At 43.7% G+C, this 15,784-nt stretch overlaps 1 protein-coding gene across 3 annotated transcripts; it reads right to left on the bottom strand.

Annotated features, from left to right (window-relative positions):
* Positions 1 to 700: 700 nt before the first annotated feature.
* LOC123188519 (spindle and kinetochore-associated protein 1 homolog) lies at positions 701 to 6,586 on the bottom strand. Of its 3 annotated transcripts, none has more exons than XM_044600681.1 (9): positions 6,426 to 6,586; positions 6,207 to 6,331; positions 3,021 to 3,130; positions 2,846 to 2,939; positions 2,406 to 2,467; positions 1,689 to 1,794; positions 1,583 to 1,612; positions 1,401 to 1,514; positions 701 to 963 (listed from the first exon to the last, which is right to left on the bottom strand). In XM_044600681.1, exons 1-9 carry the CDS (start codon positions 6,532 to 6,534, stop codon positions 886 to 888), a joined length of 828 nt encoding a protein of 275 aa, XP_044456616.1. In that variant the 5' UTR covers positions 6,535 to 6,586; the 3' UTR covers positions 701 to 885. The 3 variants fall into 3 exon arrangements, with proteins under 3 accessions (XP_044456616.1, XP_044456617.1, XP_044456619.1); XM_044600682.1 differs by having other exon boundaries at positions 2,406 to 2,464; XM_044600684.1 differs by lacking the exons at positions 2,406 to 2,467; positions 2,846 to 2,939.
* Between the last annotated feature and the right edge of the window lie 9,198 nt (positions 6,587 to 15,784).

Raw genomic sequence — 15,784 nt, 5'->3', positions numbered from 1 at the left:
GTTCATCGTGTTCTTCCCAGGATTCCATTCCAATCGTTAACGATCGGCCGAAACCAGGTCTAGCCCCGTATCAGTATTTCTTTGTACTTGCAACATTAATGATTTCTTAAAACACATAATTTTTTTAATTTAATGAACTGCTTCAAATATAAAAATATGATATTTGGTTTTTGCCGACCTAGCGGTGGAGAAAATTAATTGAGCAAGGAGCCAAGCTGAGCGAGCTTCATGGGTAGGCTCGTGTGAGCATTATAGTAGCAGCAAGTCCACTGTTTCAACGTGATAAAAGAGCTTCCAAGAGACTCACACAACGGCCATCAGCTGGCCGAAACCACACACCTGATAGCTCCACTCTCAGAACAAATATCATCTGCAAAAGCAGCCCAAAAGACGTACAAATGGAAAAAAGGAAACCATAATAAGGACATAATTAGACAAACCCAAAATGAAACAACCGACCATAATAACCAATTGAAGGAAAAAGAGTTAATCCTGCAAGTGAAAAACATCGCAGCAGTTTGTGAGTTAGCCTCTAGTGTATATTAAGGGCCTGAGATCCCTCCACTGCAATATGTACCATCCATGTTCGATCCGACAGCCCAGAATCATGTTCGGCCAGTGTAGTTTCTTTTAGGGGGGTTGTTGACCTTGTTGTCTAAGAACACGCAAAAGCTTAGCATGTCTTTGTACAAAGGAGAAGGAACAAACTCCCATAAAAAGAAATGAAGAAACGAACGTATTACAACTGAATCAATCATTCGTCGGAAATTACACCAAGGCTACTACAATTGCAAACCAAACTAGGCCGTAACAAACAGGCTGCAAGAATGTGTGGCCCCGGCCATATATCACATCAAATCTTAATGCTTATAACAACCCCTTCATTCAGCATTGTTTTGAAAGTATGAAGACCCGATGATGCCCAATCCGGGTTTCATGGACGCGGCCAAGATGGCGAAGGACCTGGTTAACAGTGGATGATGAATTAACAGAAGAAAATGTATTAAGCTACAGACAGAAAAGAACATATTATAATTAGCAGGTTTTTGTGTCAAACAGATATGTTTGTAGTTGATGTAACATATCCATCTTTTCAAACTATTTTTAACATATTCATGCGCATGAAGTTTGTATGAAGCGAGAAAGAAAAAGTGCATGCAACTTAAATAGATGTTTATTTCGGAGTAGAATTTTCTTTTCATCATGATCAATGACTACCGGAATTTGTCAGTGTACTTGCTGGTTATTTTTCAGGTACTTATTTGAACTATGGAAACAATAATCAAAAGAACAATTGCAGTAGCAAAACAATTCATGATTTTGATCATCTTCTGTGATTATAAAGAATAAAAATAATCTATAAGGTTTCAACCCAAGTGGTTAAAGCTGCAAATACTCACGGTAAGGATAGCTTTGCCTGTGTGATCAAGTTTTAGCCCAGGCCCCTTTATATCAGCTTCCAGGAAGAAATGCTTCCCCTTCACTGCCTCAGTGGCAGCTATGTCCCTTAGTTCCTAAGCAGAAATTACGATATGATTTTCTACATGAGAAAATCAGATTAACAGCAATGCTGAGAACTTACCAAAGCTTTTTCCCATGTGTCTTCTGATAACTGCAAGAAAATTTGGAGTCATTGAGAACTAGAAATAATTGTTTATCAGCGACAAGTTGGGGTACAAAAGGGAAACCTTTTTCTTAGGACATGCAACAAGATGAGCATTAGCATCTGCATATGTAGCCACCTCGTTTATCGAAATGTTAACCTTCTCCAATGTTAGCCTCCCCCTCATGTACCTGTAGTAACAAAATGGGATATCCTATTAAAGAAAGCTAGTATTACATTTTAATCACTGTCATCTGAGATGAGGGAAAGAGAATTTGCATGTTCACTAAAGAATATTATATGTTTCCATTGGCATCTGCACTGTCGCTATTATATTTTAGCAAATTAACCTGAAACCCTCTTTTGAGTTTTAACATGGGTCAGTTTAATACTCAGACATGTCGTGACCTTGGTGACTGGATGACAATAATAAACCAAATTCCTTCCTCGGTACATGTGAGGACTACAGGCAGCAGAAAGATTATGCTATGCAAACAAAGCAGATTTGACAGAGCAGATTCATCAACACTATCCCATGTCTTGTATCTGCGTGAATCACACAACATTCAGCTAGCAACTCTTAGTATTTGTACAGAAAGGAAAAGGAGGAGCATGCACACATCAGTATGCAGCGTGGTGCTGAAAGAAGTAGCACTTGCATGTATATATCAGAAGCTCTCTTGCAGACAGATTACAAGTATGAAAGAGCCTCTTAACCAGAAGCAGATAATCAAACGTGGATGCTGCGGTTATATGCAGCAGTGATAATAAATTGAAGCTACAAGTGCAACTGAGGACTCACGATGACAATGAATCAAGCTCCTCAGTGGATATATACCAACGAGGTGCTGAACCTTTCCCCTTCTTCACAGCAACAAAAGAAGCATTAGTTCAAAGTGTAGAAGTGCATGCTCTAGCCAATGCAAACAAAAGACCGATCTGATGGAAGAGTCTAGGCAGCATATTATACGTCAACACTCCCCTTCACGTGTGGCTCCCTCGGGCCTAAACGTGGACCGAGAGTGGGCTGCAATTTAATTGCGCCAGCCGGGTCTTGAACTCAAGACCTCTTGGCTCTGATACCATGTAGAAGTGCATGCTCTAGCCAATGCAACCAAAAGACCGATCTGATGGAAGAGACTAGGCAGCACATTATACGTCAACACAAAGAAAAAAAAAACTCCTGCTGAAACAATTGTAGCTAAGATCAGTGAATGGTGCAACACATAAATAAATATTTACTTTGGGAGCCGCAACTGGCTCTTCCTTAATCTTAAAATCAGAGTCCAGAAATTCTGGAACAGCTGTGTTAAAATTAAAGCACTCGGGCAACATCCTGTAACGTAAACAGCATGATTCTTGTCACCAAATGAAGGTAAAGACAACAGATATAGATAATAGCATCAAGTAATCTGACAAGCTTTGTTCCAGAGGAGTAGCAACGATATCCTCACGCATCCCAGGTGGCATGTTTGCAAGCATATGCTGCAACTTCTGCTGTTGCTTCAAGGACTTCTCCACTAGTTTCTGCATCAGAATTTGAGGAAGCCACAATGAGAAGTAGCAATGTCTTTCGACACACAGTGAACAAAATTAGGTTCAGGGAAGGTCGGGGCAAGCAAAAAATTAGCCCTCAATAAATAAAATATCAGCCATGCGCTTGTAGCACCTGCCTATGTACTGGGCTCATTGGTCATGGGTCATCATCCAGCCCATCACCTGTCTGATGCCCAGCCAGAACCACACCCACTCTTCCCGGTGGTCAAGTGTGCAAGTGTTCGATGGGATGTTTGATGTGTTAGGCAACAAGGGAGGCAATGTAGTTGCTAACTGCCAGGTACTCGGGGAGGTTTCTCTAAAGAATGCTGTGTGGGATTGGGAAACTCCACGAGATTTTGGGACACATCATACCTATCAACAGCAATCCATATCATGTGAGATGAGCATGGGCGGTACAAGAGTGGAGCAACTCGCCAAGAATTCTGACAGTGTGATGTATGATGTGAGTTGAGCGCGGGTGGTTCGAAGGTGGAGCCACGATGGCCTGCCACAATAACGGTGATCCCAAGAGAATGTCAGATATAGCAGTTGTTCAGGGAAATACTGTCTTGGGGGCTTTAGTCTGGTGTCATGTGTTTGTTTTGATAACTGGAAAGAATTACGAATCAAGGAGTCGACGAGTCAAGCCGAGGTTGAGACTCATAGACTAATCATGACTAGTCTAGACTACTGCTGGACTAGTCGACATGGTACTGTAGTATTCAACTTACAGTACTCAACTACTAATACCTATTATGTACTCCCACTGTAAAGAAATATAAGTGTTTAGATCACTACTTTAGTGATCTAAACACTCTTATATTTCTTTACAGAGGAAGTAGTATATACCATATATTACAGTACAATATACAATAAAATTGAGTTGATCCAGAGGAGGATCACATCGGCATAGGAGAACAGCAAGGGGAGGAGCACAACAGCGGAGGGGTCGATCCAGCGGAGGAGCAGAACCAGAGGAGGGAGAGCGTCGTAATGCTCCTGGCCACCGCTGGCGGCGGTGGTGAGTGGCAGCGGCAGCAGCAGCAGCGGATCAATGGGCGGTGGCGGCAGCCTAGTCCCAGGTGAGGCGGCTCACTGTGGAGCGATCCTGGAAAGCTAGGGTTGCAATTTTTTCCCTCCCGCGTTGTGAGCGCTGCTCACTTATCCCTCCCAAATTGAGTTGATCGACTCAAAACACCCAGACTAGTCTGGACTAGTCGATGACTAGTCGCTCCACCGCTCGACTCAACGAGCTAGTCTACACGAAGAAGCTAGTCAACAATCAGATAGAGACAACTAGACTAGTCGAACGACTAATCAAGACTAGTCGAACAGAAATGTTTGGCTGATAATCCTGATCCTGACATGTTTATTGGCAGTTCTCTGCTTTTGTGACATCAACAATGCAGGAAAATTATGGTTGCTTACGGACTGTTCTTACAAGCTTTAACACATGTTTAGTGGGGTTGTTGGCTTCATGGAAGTGCAACTTGAGTTGGACCAAAGCTTGAGTCTGCACCTTGTTTACCATCATTCTGGGAGATGATGCGATCATCGTGATTTTGTACGCATGCAAATTATGTCTAGTAGATATTCCGTTAGCACCCAGCACATGTTTCCACAGATATAGCAAATGAACTAGCAGAAGAACAGGGAAGTGCATGTGGAATTCTAAGCAGTGGGCCTAAATACTGGAGTGAAATGAAAGGGAGGTTGTTCTGGCCTCACTTAGTAATTCCAAATTTTCACTGTTTAGTCAGATGACCAGTTTTCTGTTGATAAAGATACAAGTGTGAAAGATATTCAGACTGGCCGTGAGCACTGTTGGCATGATGAAGAGGTTACATCTTGGGAAAACATGGCAAATCTCTGAAGCATATGTAGGCATGGTAGCTGCTGAGTCCAAACTGGACAGCCAACACGATTTTGTTGTCGACCACCAGTCTGCAGTTGAGTTTTACTTATTTGATGCTAGTGAACCGGTGCAAGTTTTTGTGCGTGTTAGTTGGCAATATCAGAACGTGCATGGGAATGTCATGACCTTAGAAAGTAAGAATAGGAATCAAAGGATTCTATGCAATGGGTACAAGGTTATCAACTGATGGTGTTTCAGGTGCTAAAGCGAATAGACAGATGCAAGGATGCATGTCCATTGATCTGCTTAGAAATGAAAAATCAGCACAGGCCATAGAATTCTGCCTTCTGGTCGATTATTTCTGAAAGACCATTTCAGATGCCATGGGATCCTGGCATACAGTCAATTGTTTCTGGAAGAGTGACAACGCTTATTGCAGCTGGAGGAAGTGAAGTTGCAGAGTTTCAAGGCTGAGAAGTTCTATACATTTGCTGCTACAGGACAGTGCTAGGGGAACAAGCCACTGCACGGGGGCAAGCAATGTTTTGGCGGGGAGCACTAATGTAACACCCATCCTGCATATGTATCCCGCATATGTATTGGGCTCAGTGGTCATGGAGTGTGGCTCGGAATTCAGACGGACATGGGCCGGTGCCTCTACTGGAAGCTGCAGAAGCAGCAGCAGCTGAGGAAAAAGCCATCGGAAAAATGGGATGAAATTTCCTGTCTATGTTCTTGTTCCTCCTGTATCTCTTCTACTACCTCACTGATTTCTCCTTCTCACATGAACTCAGATTGGATTTTGATCTCACGTCCTGGTAATATGTTCTCCAATGTCACAAGATATATATAAGTGGTACTATCTAAAAACCCAATTCATGCCCTATGATTTAAATCAATAAAACATCACAAGAACAGCCAGTTGACCAAGATTAGCCCGTTGTGGTAAGCAAACATCACCATCGATCCACATTTTTGCGCCTCTCATCCCCACTGTAAGGGTATGAACAAGAGATAGGTACACAACCACTTTAACAAGTACTACTCACGTCATGCGATCCCAAATCTTCCAAAGAAAATGGCAAAATTACCATATTAGTCTCCCTTTACATGATTGCTATTTACCACACCGGCTTCTCAGAGAAACAGAGAAATTAGCATTCGGAAACAGATCGCAACCCAATAGATCACGAGAACTGGCAACGATACCTTGGCCTTGGGGATGGCGTCGAGCTCCTCCTGCAGGCGGCGGCGGATGGCCTGCACCTGTGCCTCCATGGCCGTCACCGACGTGTCCACGGTGGTGAGGTCGGTCACCGCCGTTGCCGGGTACACTGCGTACGGGGAAGATGACGGGTCAGGGCCCACGGCACTAGGGGGTCCAGACCAGGGTTCTGGGAGCGGGTTGGGCTAGGAGAGAGAGCTCACTGTTGCGGGCAAGGGCGAGGTCCTGGAGCTCGTTGACGCGGGACCGGAAGGCGGTGGCCACGGCTTCCAGCGACGAGCTACCGGGGCTCGCAGCGGCAGCGGCTTCCATGAGGAATGGAGGCCTCGGCGGCGGGGGGAGGGGGTGGTTTGGGCGGAAAAGAAAGGAGGAAGATTCGATGATTCCCACGTTATATTTCGTGACCAGTAGAATGCCCATGTGTGCCACGGGTTTTTTTTTTTTTTGACGTGTGCCACGGGCTTTTTAACTGGTATAGCATATGTTTTTAGATGCCCCAGTTGTATATAACATAATACGAGTACATGTTGCGAATCAATCTGTGATTGAGTTGGTTAGGTGAACAGTCAGTCTCTTGGAGGTGCTCATAGGAGTAGGGTGTGCGTGTGTGCGTTCATAGGGGTGAGTGTATGTGCGTGTATATGAGCGCTTGTGTCTGTACTAATGCTCAAAAAAAATGAATACATGTATAAAAACAATGGACAGTAATAGACGAAAAATAATTTAAATCCACTTCTTTAAAAATTAAAGCCACTTTAATTGAAATGTACTCCCTGCGTCTCAAAATTCCTATCTTAGATTTGTCTAGATACAGATGTAGACTTGATATATCCGTATCTTCTATATCTAAATAACTAACCCCACTGACATATTTCTCTCAACATGCAAGCATAACACCTCATCATTCAACATGCATAAAAAAGGCCCACCTCAACATGCAACTATGCATTTTAAAAATCCACTTCACCATGCATCCATGCGTGCATGTAAATTCCATTCTATTATGCTATTTACATCAAATTCTTATATACTTTCAAAAACTATTATTTCAAATATTAATGTTTTGTGTAAGCAGAAACCTCATTGAGATATTGCAAAATATTCCCGCAACAACGTGCGAGGCATCATCTAGTTTAGACAAATCTAAGACACGAATTTTGGGACGGAGGGAGTATTTTGATAAAGCAAGTTGCAATTCCACGATATGTATACATAGAAAAACTTATTAGGTCCAATGCACAAAATAAAAAATTTGGTACAAAACCATAGAACTCTTTATTGTGCACTAGATTACAAATGATAGATAGCACTTGGACGCCTTTTTATGCTTAATGCCGATCATCTCACGAAGCATGTTCATTTTTATACTTAAAAACAACACATGAAGGATTATGTTTCCTTTAAACAAATGTTCCAAGATACAATAACCAAAAGGTTGAGCGCATTGTGCAATTGCTTGGCAAACTATTTCTTGTGAAATTAGGCACTTGGAACCATACATGTTACCATTTAGGACCTAATGCAGCAAAGAGCTTACCATCTACCATTTAGAAACCATGGCAACACGAGATATTTCAACCTTTCCAATCTACTATTCATAGCTCACAAAATTTTGGACAGACCTCATCTTTTTTTTTTGGCTCAAAAAGATTGAGGTCCCTCTAGCAACACTCAACTTACATGAAAGAGCCATCTGCTATGATCACCGGTGATCGTAAATGACACTTTATAATTACTTGATGTTTTCATATACAATATCTAAATAAAGTATTTATAGTGCACATCTTTTTTTACCATCCCCTCATCATGGGTGCAAGGGCAATAGCTTGATAAAACAACACCTGTCGAGGATAGTCACAGTGTGCTTTAATTATAAACACAACAATCAGGTACAACTATTAGGCAATCTCATTGAATGTGATAACATAAGTTCATCAATAATGAATAACAAGATACTCCCCGTCCCAAAATAAGTGTCTTAAGTTTAGTACAACTTTGTACTAAAGCTGATACAAATTTAAGACACTTATTTTGGGCCCGAGGGGATGTTATTTATCAACCACTCCCACAACCATTGTGCACACTTTGACCTTTCTGGGTCTCTAACAATAGATAGCCTTATGTAAACTGCATGCATGTAATCCTTATAAATATTTTGCTTCTAACAAATTTGCAGTAGGCTTTAACCTACTGTTTTTGCTAAAAGAAGGCTAGTTTAAGTGAATAAAGCACCTGCTGGAGATATCATTGTTAGTTGGTTCATGCTAAGATCATGCCAAATTTCACAAGCACCACTCATCTAGGAGATTCTCTAGGGAACAAAAAGAAATCCTATTCTACACATATAGCAAACCTATATCATTTACTAGTACAAATTAAGGCTTGCATTCCACTTGGGCTTATATTTTGTTCATTCCATTTACATAGAAGATAATAATGCATTTAGAAACATGAACTTGTATCATTATAAGCAGCAAATATTTATTAGTTCTTCTCCGAACGGAAATGGAACCTGATACGTTGTCGCTGCAGCATCGCATTGCTCTCGTTGGCGCCGAGACACCCCATTTGGCTATTTCCTCCACCCCCGCCCAACATCTTCCATAACATGTCCTCTGCCGCCCCCGACATCTTCTCCGCTAGTGCCGACACGAAGCCATGTCCACCATGTTTCACTTCAGCTTACATTATACCTCATGTATCACAAGTACTACTGTTCCCATGCATATATTAGTAAAATATAGGAATGGATCTCTAGTACAGTAATATCTCCACAACATAATTTGTTTTGATGCACATTGTTGGATGTGCTCGCACGGAGCTTCTCGATCAAATTTGCCCCTCCCTCCCCGCCCATCTAGTCTTCCTCCTCTCACACAACCGCATTTCTGCATCATCCTCCATCTACCTTGCACTCGCACCATCATCTGCAAATGCACCCCACATCGCTTGCCTTACCACCTTAAGTAGAATAGTATCAAAATGCATTGTGAGGCTCAACGAATTTAGCATAGACATCTCCATCCTTTGCCTTACTAAGCACATGGGATGGATGCATCGCTTCTTTAGACTTGTTTGGAATGGACTTGCCCTTTGTGGCACTTTCACTCCCAACCACATCACCAAATTTGTTCTTCCCCTTGCCCTTGTGCACTTCACACACAAATACAACATTTTGAGGAGTTGCACTCTTCTTAAGAGCGACATTCTTTGCCCTTATTGTGTTTGGGTCAAAACCAAGCCCTTCTTTGGCAATAACCTCTTTGTGTTGGCTCACACTTCATTGAGGTTATTTTCCCCTTGGATGCATGACACAAGCCCCGTTCTGAAGTTGGGCCCTCAACCACTTGTTCTTCTCAATAAGAGATGCTTGATCACAAATGTGCTTAGTGGCACAAGTGCTACTTGTGATCTGCGTTGGGATTTTCCCTAAGAGGAGAGGATGAAGCAGTATAGTAGAGATAAGTATTTCCCTCCGTTAAGAACCAATGTTATCAATCCAGTAGAAGAACCACACAACACCTCATTAGCAGCACCTGCACACACACACACGCGCGCGCGCGCGCAAAATTTGCACCCAACGCAAACAAGGGGTTGTCAATCCCCTCGGCGGTTACTTGCAAGGATTAAATCTCGTAGTGATAGGTAATAAGATAAATTTGCGGTCTACAAATTACATCAAACGTGCAATGATATGATGGCGCTCCCACCTCCCACCACGGTGCTGACCACCTCACCGACGATCTCCATCCTCATCCACTAACCTGTGGATCCCCTCTGATCATCTACTTCGGCGTCTTCTCTGGATCAAGGCAATACCCATCTTCTATGGGTTCCTCTGGTGGATCTAACCTTGGCTTGGATTTCTCCAAGGGTAGGGTTTTCTTTGATGAGGTTTTCAAATTTACTGGTCAAACGATCCATCCAATGGGATGACAGAGGGCTTTCACATTGATTGTGTCTTTTATCCGTCATGCCTTCCGGTTGTCAGAAGATACTGTGGAGGCAGCATTGGAAGTTGCGATTGGTGGCTCGGCAATTGATCTTCGGATTGAACACGTCAAGGATAAGGTTTTCTCTTTCCAAGTCTCATGCAAGCAAGTTGGTTTTCTTATTATGGATCCTCGCTCTTTTGCTTGTGATCTGTTCAAATGCTACTTTAATCTATGGGGCAATGGAGGGCCTAATTGGGTTAGAGAACTCAAGATTTGGCGTAAAGAATGTGACGCTGAATGGATTTTGATTAGTCCAACTAAGCGTAGATCATCTTTAGGATTATTGGCCATGCACAAGCCTCCGATTAGATCTTCTCTTAAGTCTGCAGGCACTGCAAAGAAGAAACTATATTTTGCCACTTTTGAATGGTATTCTACTAGCAAAGGATATAGATATCCGGCAAAACAAAATTGCATTGAAACGATCACGGACGGGGGCTATGATCTATCTGCTCATGAGCGTGTTGTTATTCAACAACCTCCCCTTCAAATTTGCATTGGACGGTGGCTAGGCCACCTATAGTGTTTGGTTCGGTCATCCCGCTGCTAGAGTTGCATCAACCGGTCACATCATCGATGGCGTGTGATCCGGTATCAGTGGAACTGTTGCCCGTGAATGCCAGTAATCTCTTAGCGTGTTTGCGGAGGCGAGAATCTCTCCGGTTCAAAATGGTTGCTCTGTTGTTGTCCCATCTCTTTCGGAGACCCAGCTGAGTGGCAGCCCAATACTGCAAACTAGCCCCAATTCTAATGGGCCTGCTATTGCTCAGAATAGCCCAATTTCTGATGGGTAGGGTACTTCTCCTAACCTGAGCCCATTGGTCACCTCTCAGGAAATTCCCACATCGCAAGAGGCAACCCGACAATTTGAAGCCATGGTCGATGACATGGTGGACCGCGTGTTAACTTGCACTATTTGCTCCCAGAGGGGCCACCTGGCAGCCGCCTGTGGAATGCGAGTGGTCTGCTCGGCTTGCTCCCGCACGGGTCACTCTAGGAAAGATTGTAACGATTTCGCGCGCTCCAATGGATTGGTTTGGAAGCCAATTTCTTTGCAACAAAATGCGAGTATATCGGAATCCTCTGCCTGTCATGGGAACGGAGCCGGAGTTATTGGGATAGCTTGTCCGGTCCCATCGTCGTCGCCCACATTGCTCCAATCTCCTCCTCTTTCTTCCAAAGAAAACCCCAAGCCATCTCCTCCGCCATCATCCATGGCGAGCTACGAGCTCGACCCGCATCGCTTCATGTCGGCTAGTCACCACATCATCGATGGTGGCGACCGACATCTTCCTCGCACCTTCTTCACGCCAGCAGCTCGTCCTCCCTACCACCATGAGGATTTCATGGTCACAGAGGTCATGCCCGCTCCGGAGGGACCGCTCGGGCTAGTGCGGGAGGAGATCATATAGTTTTTTTGGAACAGAGGTACTCGGGTTCGCTCTGCTCAGCCATGGTTCCATGGGGTTGGCTTGTTCCAAGTTAGGGATCCTACTGTCAGATACACATTGATTCAGCATGCTTTGTTTGCTCTGGGTAATGATCGCTTTGTTAGATTGATGAAACATGATGAGGGAGAAAATTTCAAGGGGACTCATGGTTTTCGAAAAGGCTGGCTCGTGTTCATTATTCCGCTAGCTTACCGTACACCGGAGTTTATCTCGCAAGCGGTAGGCACTTTTGGAAATTTTCATTCTTGGGATAGTGAAGATCCATACCTGGTTCGTACTCTGGTTGAGGCTAGCTTCCCAGATACACCTCTTGTTCCGTGCGATGTGGTCTTTAGAGATTATGCTGAATGGGGTGGAGCTCAGGTTTCTTGGGCTGCTGCATGTTATGTTCTCGGAGCGGATTTTGCTGGCCAGATGCCAAATGATGAGGATCCTATGCCTTTGGATGGAAACCCTCATCCTACGCATGGACATTTTGATACCTGATAATCTGCCTTTTTTCCTCCCTCCTTATCTGATGCTTGGGTGGAATGATGCACCCGTGCCTCCTCCACCATCGCCTAAAAACATTGTGGATGCTTGTTGGGGCAATGCCCATTGGGGAGACAATGATGAGGAGTTTGATCAGCCCCCTCAACCTGCACTACCAGAGCAAGACCAAGTGCCAATCGTTATTGATCAACTAGAGGGATCCGTCTATGTGGAGCAGCAATTGCAAGTTCAAAATGAACATCAGCAGCACCATCAGCCTTTGCATGAGCAGCAGTTACAAGTCCAGGAGCAGCAGATACAAGTTGAGCAGCATGCTCTTTTGGAAAATCCACTGGCGATTGTACCCTTTCAGCCTCCTGTCATTCAGCAGCACCAGATCTTTATTGGAATGGCTAGGATCGTGGCTGGGCCACCTCTTCCTCCTAAGGTGATCTGGAAAAGGTCCTTCCAAAACATGATGTTTGATTTATCTGTTAAGGACGTGTTGTAGGATTGAAAGTATGTCTAGAGGGGGGTGATTAGACTACTTGACCAAATAAAAATCTAGCCTTTTCCCAATTTTAAGTCTTGGCAGATTTTAGCAACTTAGAACAAGTCAAGCAATCAACCTACACATACAAGTCCAAGAGTATAGCAGCGGAATGTAAAACATTGCATATGAAGGTAAAGGGAGGAGTTTGGAGGGAGCAAACGCAATGTAAACACGGAGATTTTTGGCGTGGTTCCGATAGGTGGTGCTATCGTACATCCACGTTGATGGAGACTTCAACCCACGAAGGGTAACGGCTGCGCGAGTCCACGGAGGGCTCCACCCACAAAGGGTCCACAAAGAAGCAACCTTGTCTATCCCATTATTGCCATCGCCCACGAAGGACTTGCCTCACTAAGGTAGATCTTCACGAAGTAGGTGATCTCCTTGCCCTTACAAACTCCTTGGTTCAACTCCACAATCCTGTCAGAGGCTCCCAAGTGAAACCTAACCAATCTAGGAGACACCACTCTCCAAAAGGTAATAGATGGGTTGATGATGAACTCCTTGCTCTTGTGCTTCAAATGATAGTTTCCCCAACGCTCAACTCTCTCTCTCTCACACACACAGATTTGGATTTGGTGGAAAGATGATTTGAGTGGAAAGCAACTTGAGGAAGGCTAGAGATCAATATTCTTGTGGTTGGAATGGAATATCTTGGTCTCAACACATGAGTCGGTGGTTCTCTCTCAGAAAATATATATTGGAAGTGTAGGCACGTTCTGATGGCTCTCCTTACGAATGAAGAGTGGGTCGAGGGGTATTTATAGCCTCCACACAAAATCTAACCATTACACACAATTTACCAAACTCGGTCAGACCGAATCAGAAAACTCAGTCAGACTGATTTAGTTCAAAATGTGAACGTTAGGATTTTCGGTGGGACCGACATGTCAACTCGGTGGAACCGATTTCATTAGGGTTAGAGCATAACATAATCTCGGTGAGACCGATTACACAAACTCGGTGAGACCGATTTTGGTAATAGGAAAACAGAGAGTTGGTCAGGCAAACTCGGTGGGACTGAATCGCTCATTTCGATGAGACCGAAATGTTATGAAAGGGAAACAGAGAGTTTGCATTGCAAACTCGGTGGGACCGATCGCTCATCTCGGTTGGACCGAAACGTTACGAAGGGAAACAGAGAGTTTGCAATCCCATCTCGGTGAGACCGAGATCCCTATCGGCGAGACCAAAGTGACTAGGGTTTCTGGCAGTGGCTATGTGAAATGAACTCGGTGGCGCCGAATAGATCAAATTGGTAGGGCCGAGTTTGACTTTTGGTTTGGGACATATGTGGATATGAGAAAGTGGTTGAGGGCTTTTGGAGCATATCACTAAGCATTTTGAGCAAGCAAGCCATTAAGCAACACCTCATCGCCTTTTAATAGTATTGGCTTTTCCTATGGACTCAATGTGATCTTGGATCACTAAAATGAAGATGTAGCGTCTTGAGCTTGAGCCAATATGTGTCCTTAGCATTTTGAGGTGTCCACATTCCTAATCCATGCCATGCCAATCATTGAACTTTCTGAAATGATCATCTTGAAATAGCATTAGTTCAATGAGCTATATGTTGTTTGAAATTACCAAAACCACCCAGGGATAGTTGCACTTTCAATCTCCCCCCTTTTGGTAATTGATGACAACATATAGATCAAAGCTTCAACAAATGATAATAAGATTTAAAGTACATCATCGCTTTGAGAAGTATGTGATAAGCAAGAGCTCCCCCTAAATTTGTGCATTATTTGAAATTTGCGTTTGAATGCAAATGCACAATCTATTAGGATCATGGGTTACTCTTCCATGTCACATACATCTTGATGGAGCGCTCAAAATGATAGGAATTAAAATGTGCACTCATCACCAAGCAAAGTGAATGATCATATATGAGATATAAAAGATAATATCATCCAAGCGAACATTAAAATAGAATATGATCAAACACATGATCATACAAGAATCTCACACACAGACATAAAGAGTATCAAACGAGCACACACAAAAGTATCAAGCAAATAGCAAGAAGAACAAAGAAGCAAAGCACAACACTCTCTCTTGAAGCCTATGATCTATACATTTCTCCCCCTTTGGCAACAAGTTACCAAAAAGTTTGAAAATGCATAGTGTTATGCATCTCTCTAGGCTTGGTCTTCGGGAGGTGGTGTAGAGAGAACTCCAAGGACGAAGGGATCAATAGATGTTGTTGGAGCTGGTGGAGTGGCAACTGGAGGTGGCACTGAAGTTGTTACTGATAGTGCTGAAGTAGTTGCTCTAGTGTCAGGCACTGGCACTGCATCTGTAGTAGCCTTCCCTTTCCTCTCCTCTGCTTCCTCCTGGAGCTGCTCAACAGCTGACTGCATCTCTGTTACTTTAAGATCAAGATCATAGAATTTGGTCTCTATGATCCTCTCCAAGCTCTCCTGATTCTTGTTCTGGGTGGTCAAGCCCTTCTCAATCCTCAAAGTTGCTTGAATTAGATGTGCAAGCTGATCTTGTTTTTACTTCAGAGAAACTTGAGATGCCTCCTCAACACTTGGCATCTTTGCAACCTTCTCAGTCTTTGCCTTTGCTCTCTTCTCTTGTGCTTGGAAGTCTTTTGAGCTTGAGCAGAAGCTTTGGGGGTAGTCTTGGGCTTTGAATTAGCAGCCCCTGACTTAATAGCATCCTCCATAAGCTTATGGGACTTGGGTGCTGGTGCAGCATCCTCTTCCTCTTCTTCTTCAGCTGGATATCTCATTATAGAGGATCTACCAATGACTCCGGCAGTGGTCTTCTTGACCCTCTCTTTCCTTTTCTTACTCTCTCCAGCAGCCTCTTCAGTTGGCTTAGAGGTTTCAACAGTTGAGACCCTGGCCTTTAAGGTTGGCACCCTCTTAGCAGGGGCCTTCTTATGCAATCCAGGCTTTGTTGTAGTAGCAGTACCATATTCCTTCTTCATGACTTTCTTCTTGGAGCTTACTTCTTCCTCTGTAGCCACATAGCCCTCATCCTAAGTATCTAAGGTTTTATTCTTCCTTGATCTAGTGTCTGCCTTGGGCAAATCGCTTGGAGTGCTCCTGCTACCATCATCATAGTTGCTTGAGGGACTA

The sequence above is a fragment of the Triticum aestivum genome, chromosome 2A (assembly GCF_018294505.1).
Source record: "Triticum aestivum cultivar Chinese Spring chromosome 2A, IWGSC CS RefSeq v2.1, whole genome shotgun sequence".
Classification (NCBI taxonomy): Eukaryota; Viridiplantae; Streptophyta; class Magnoliopsida; order Poales; family Poaceae; genus Triticum; species Triticum aestivum.
The sequence above is the reverse complement of the archived record's forward strand: the minus strand, read 5'-3'. Positions and strand labels throughout refer to the sequence as shown.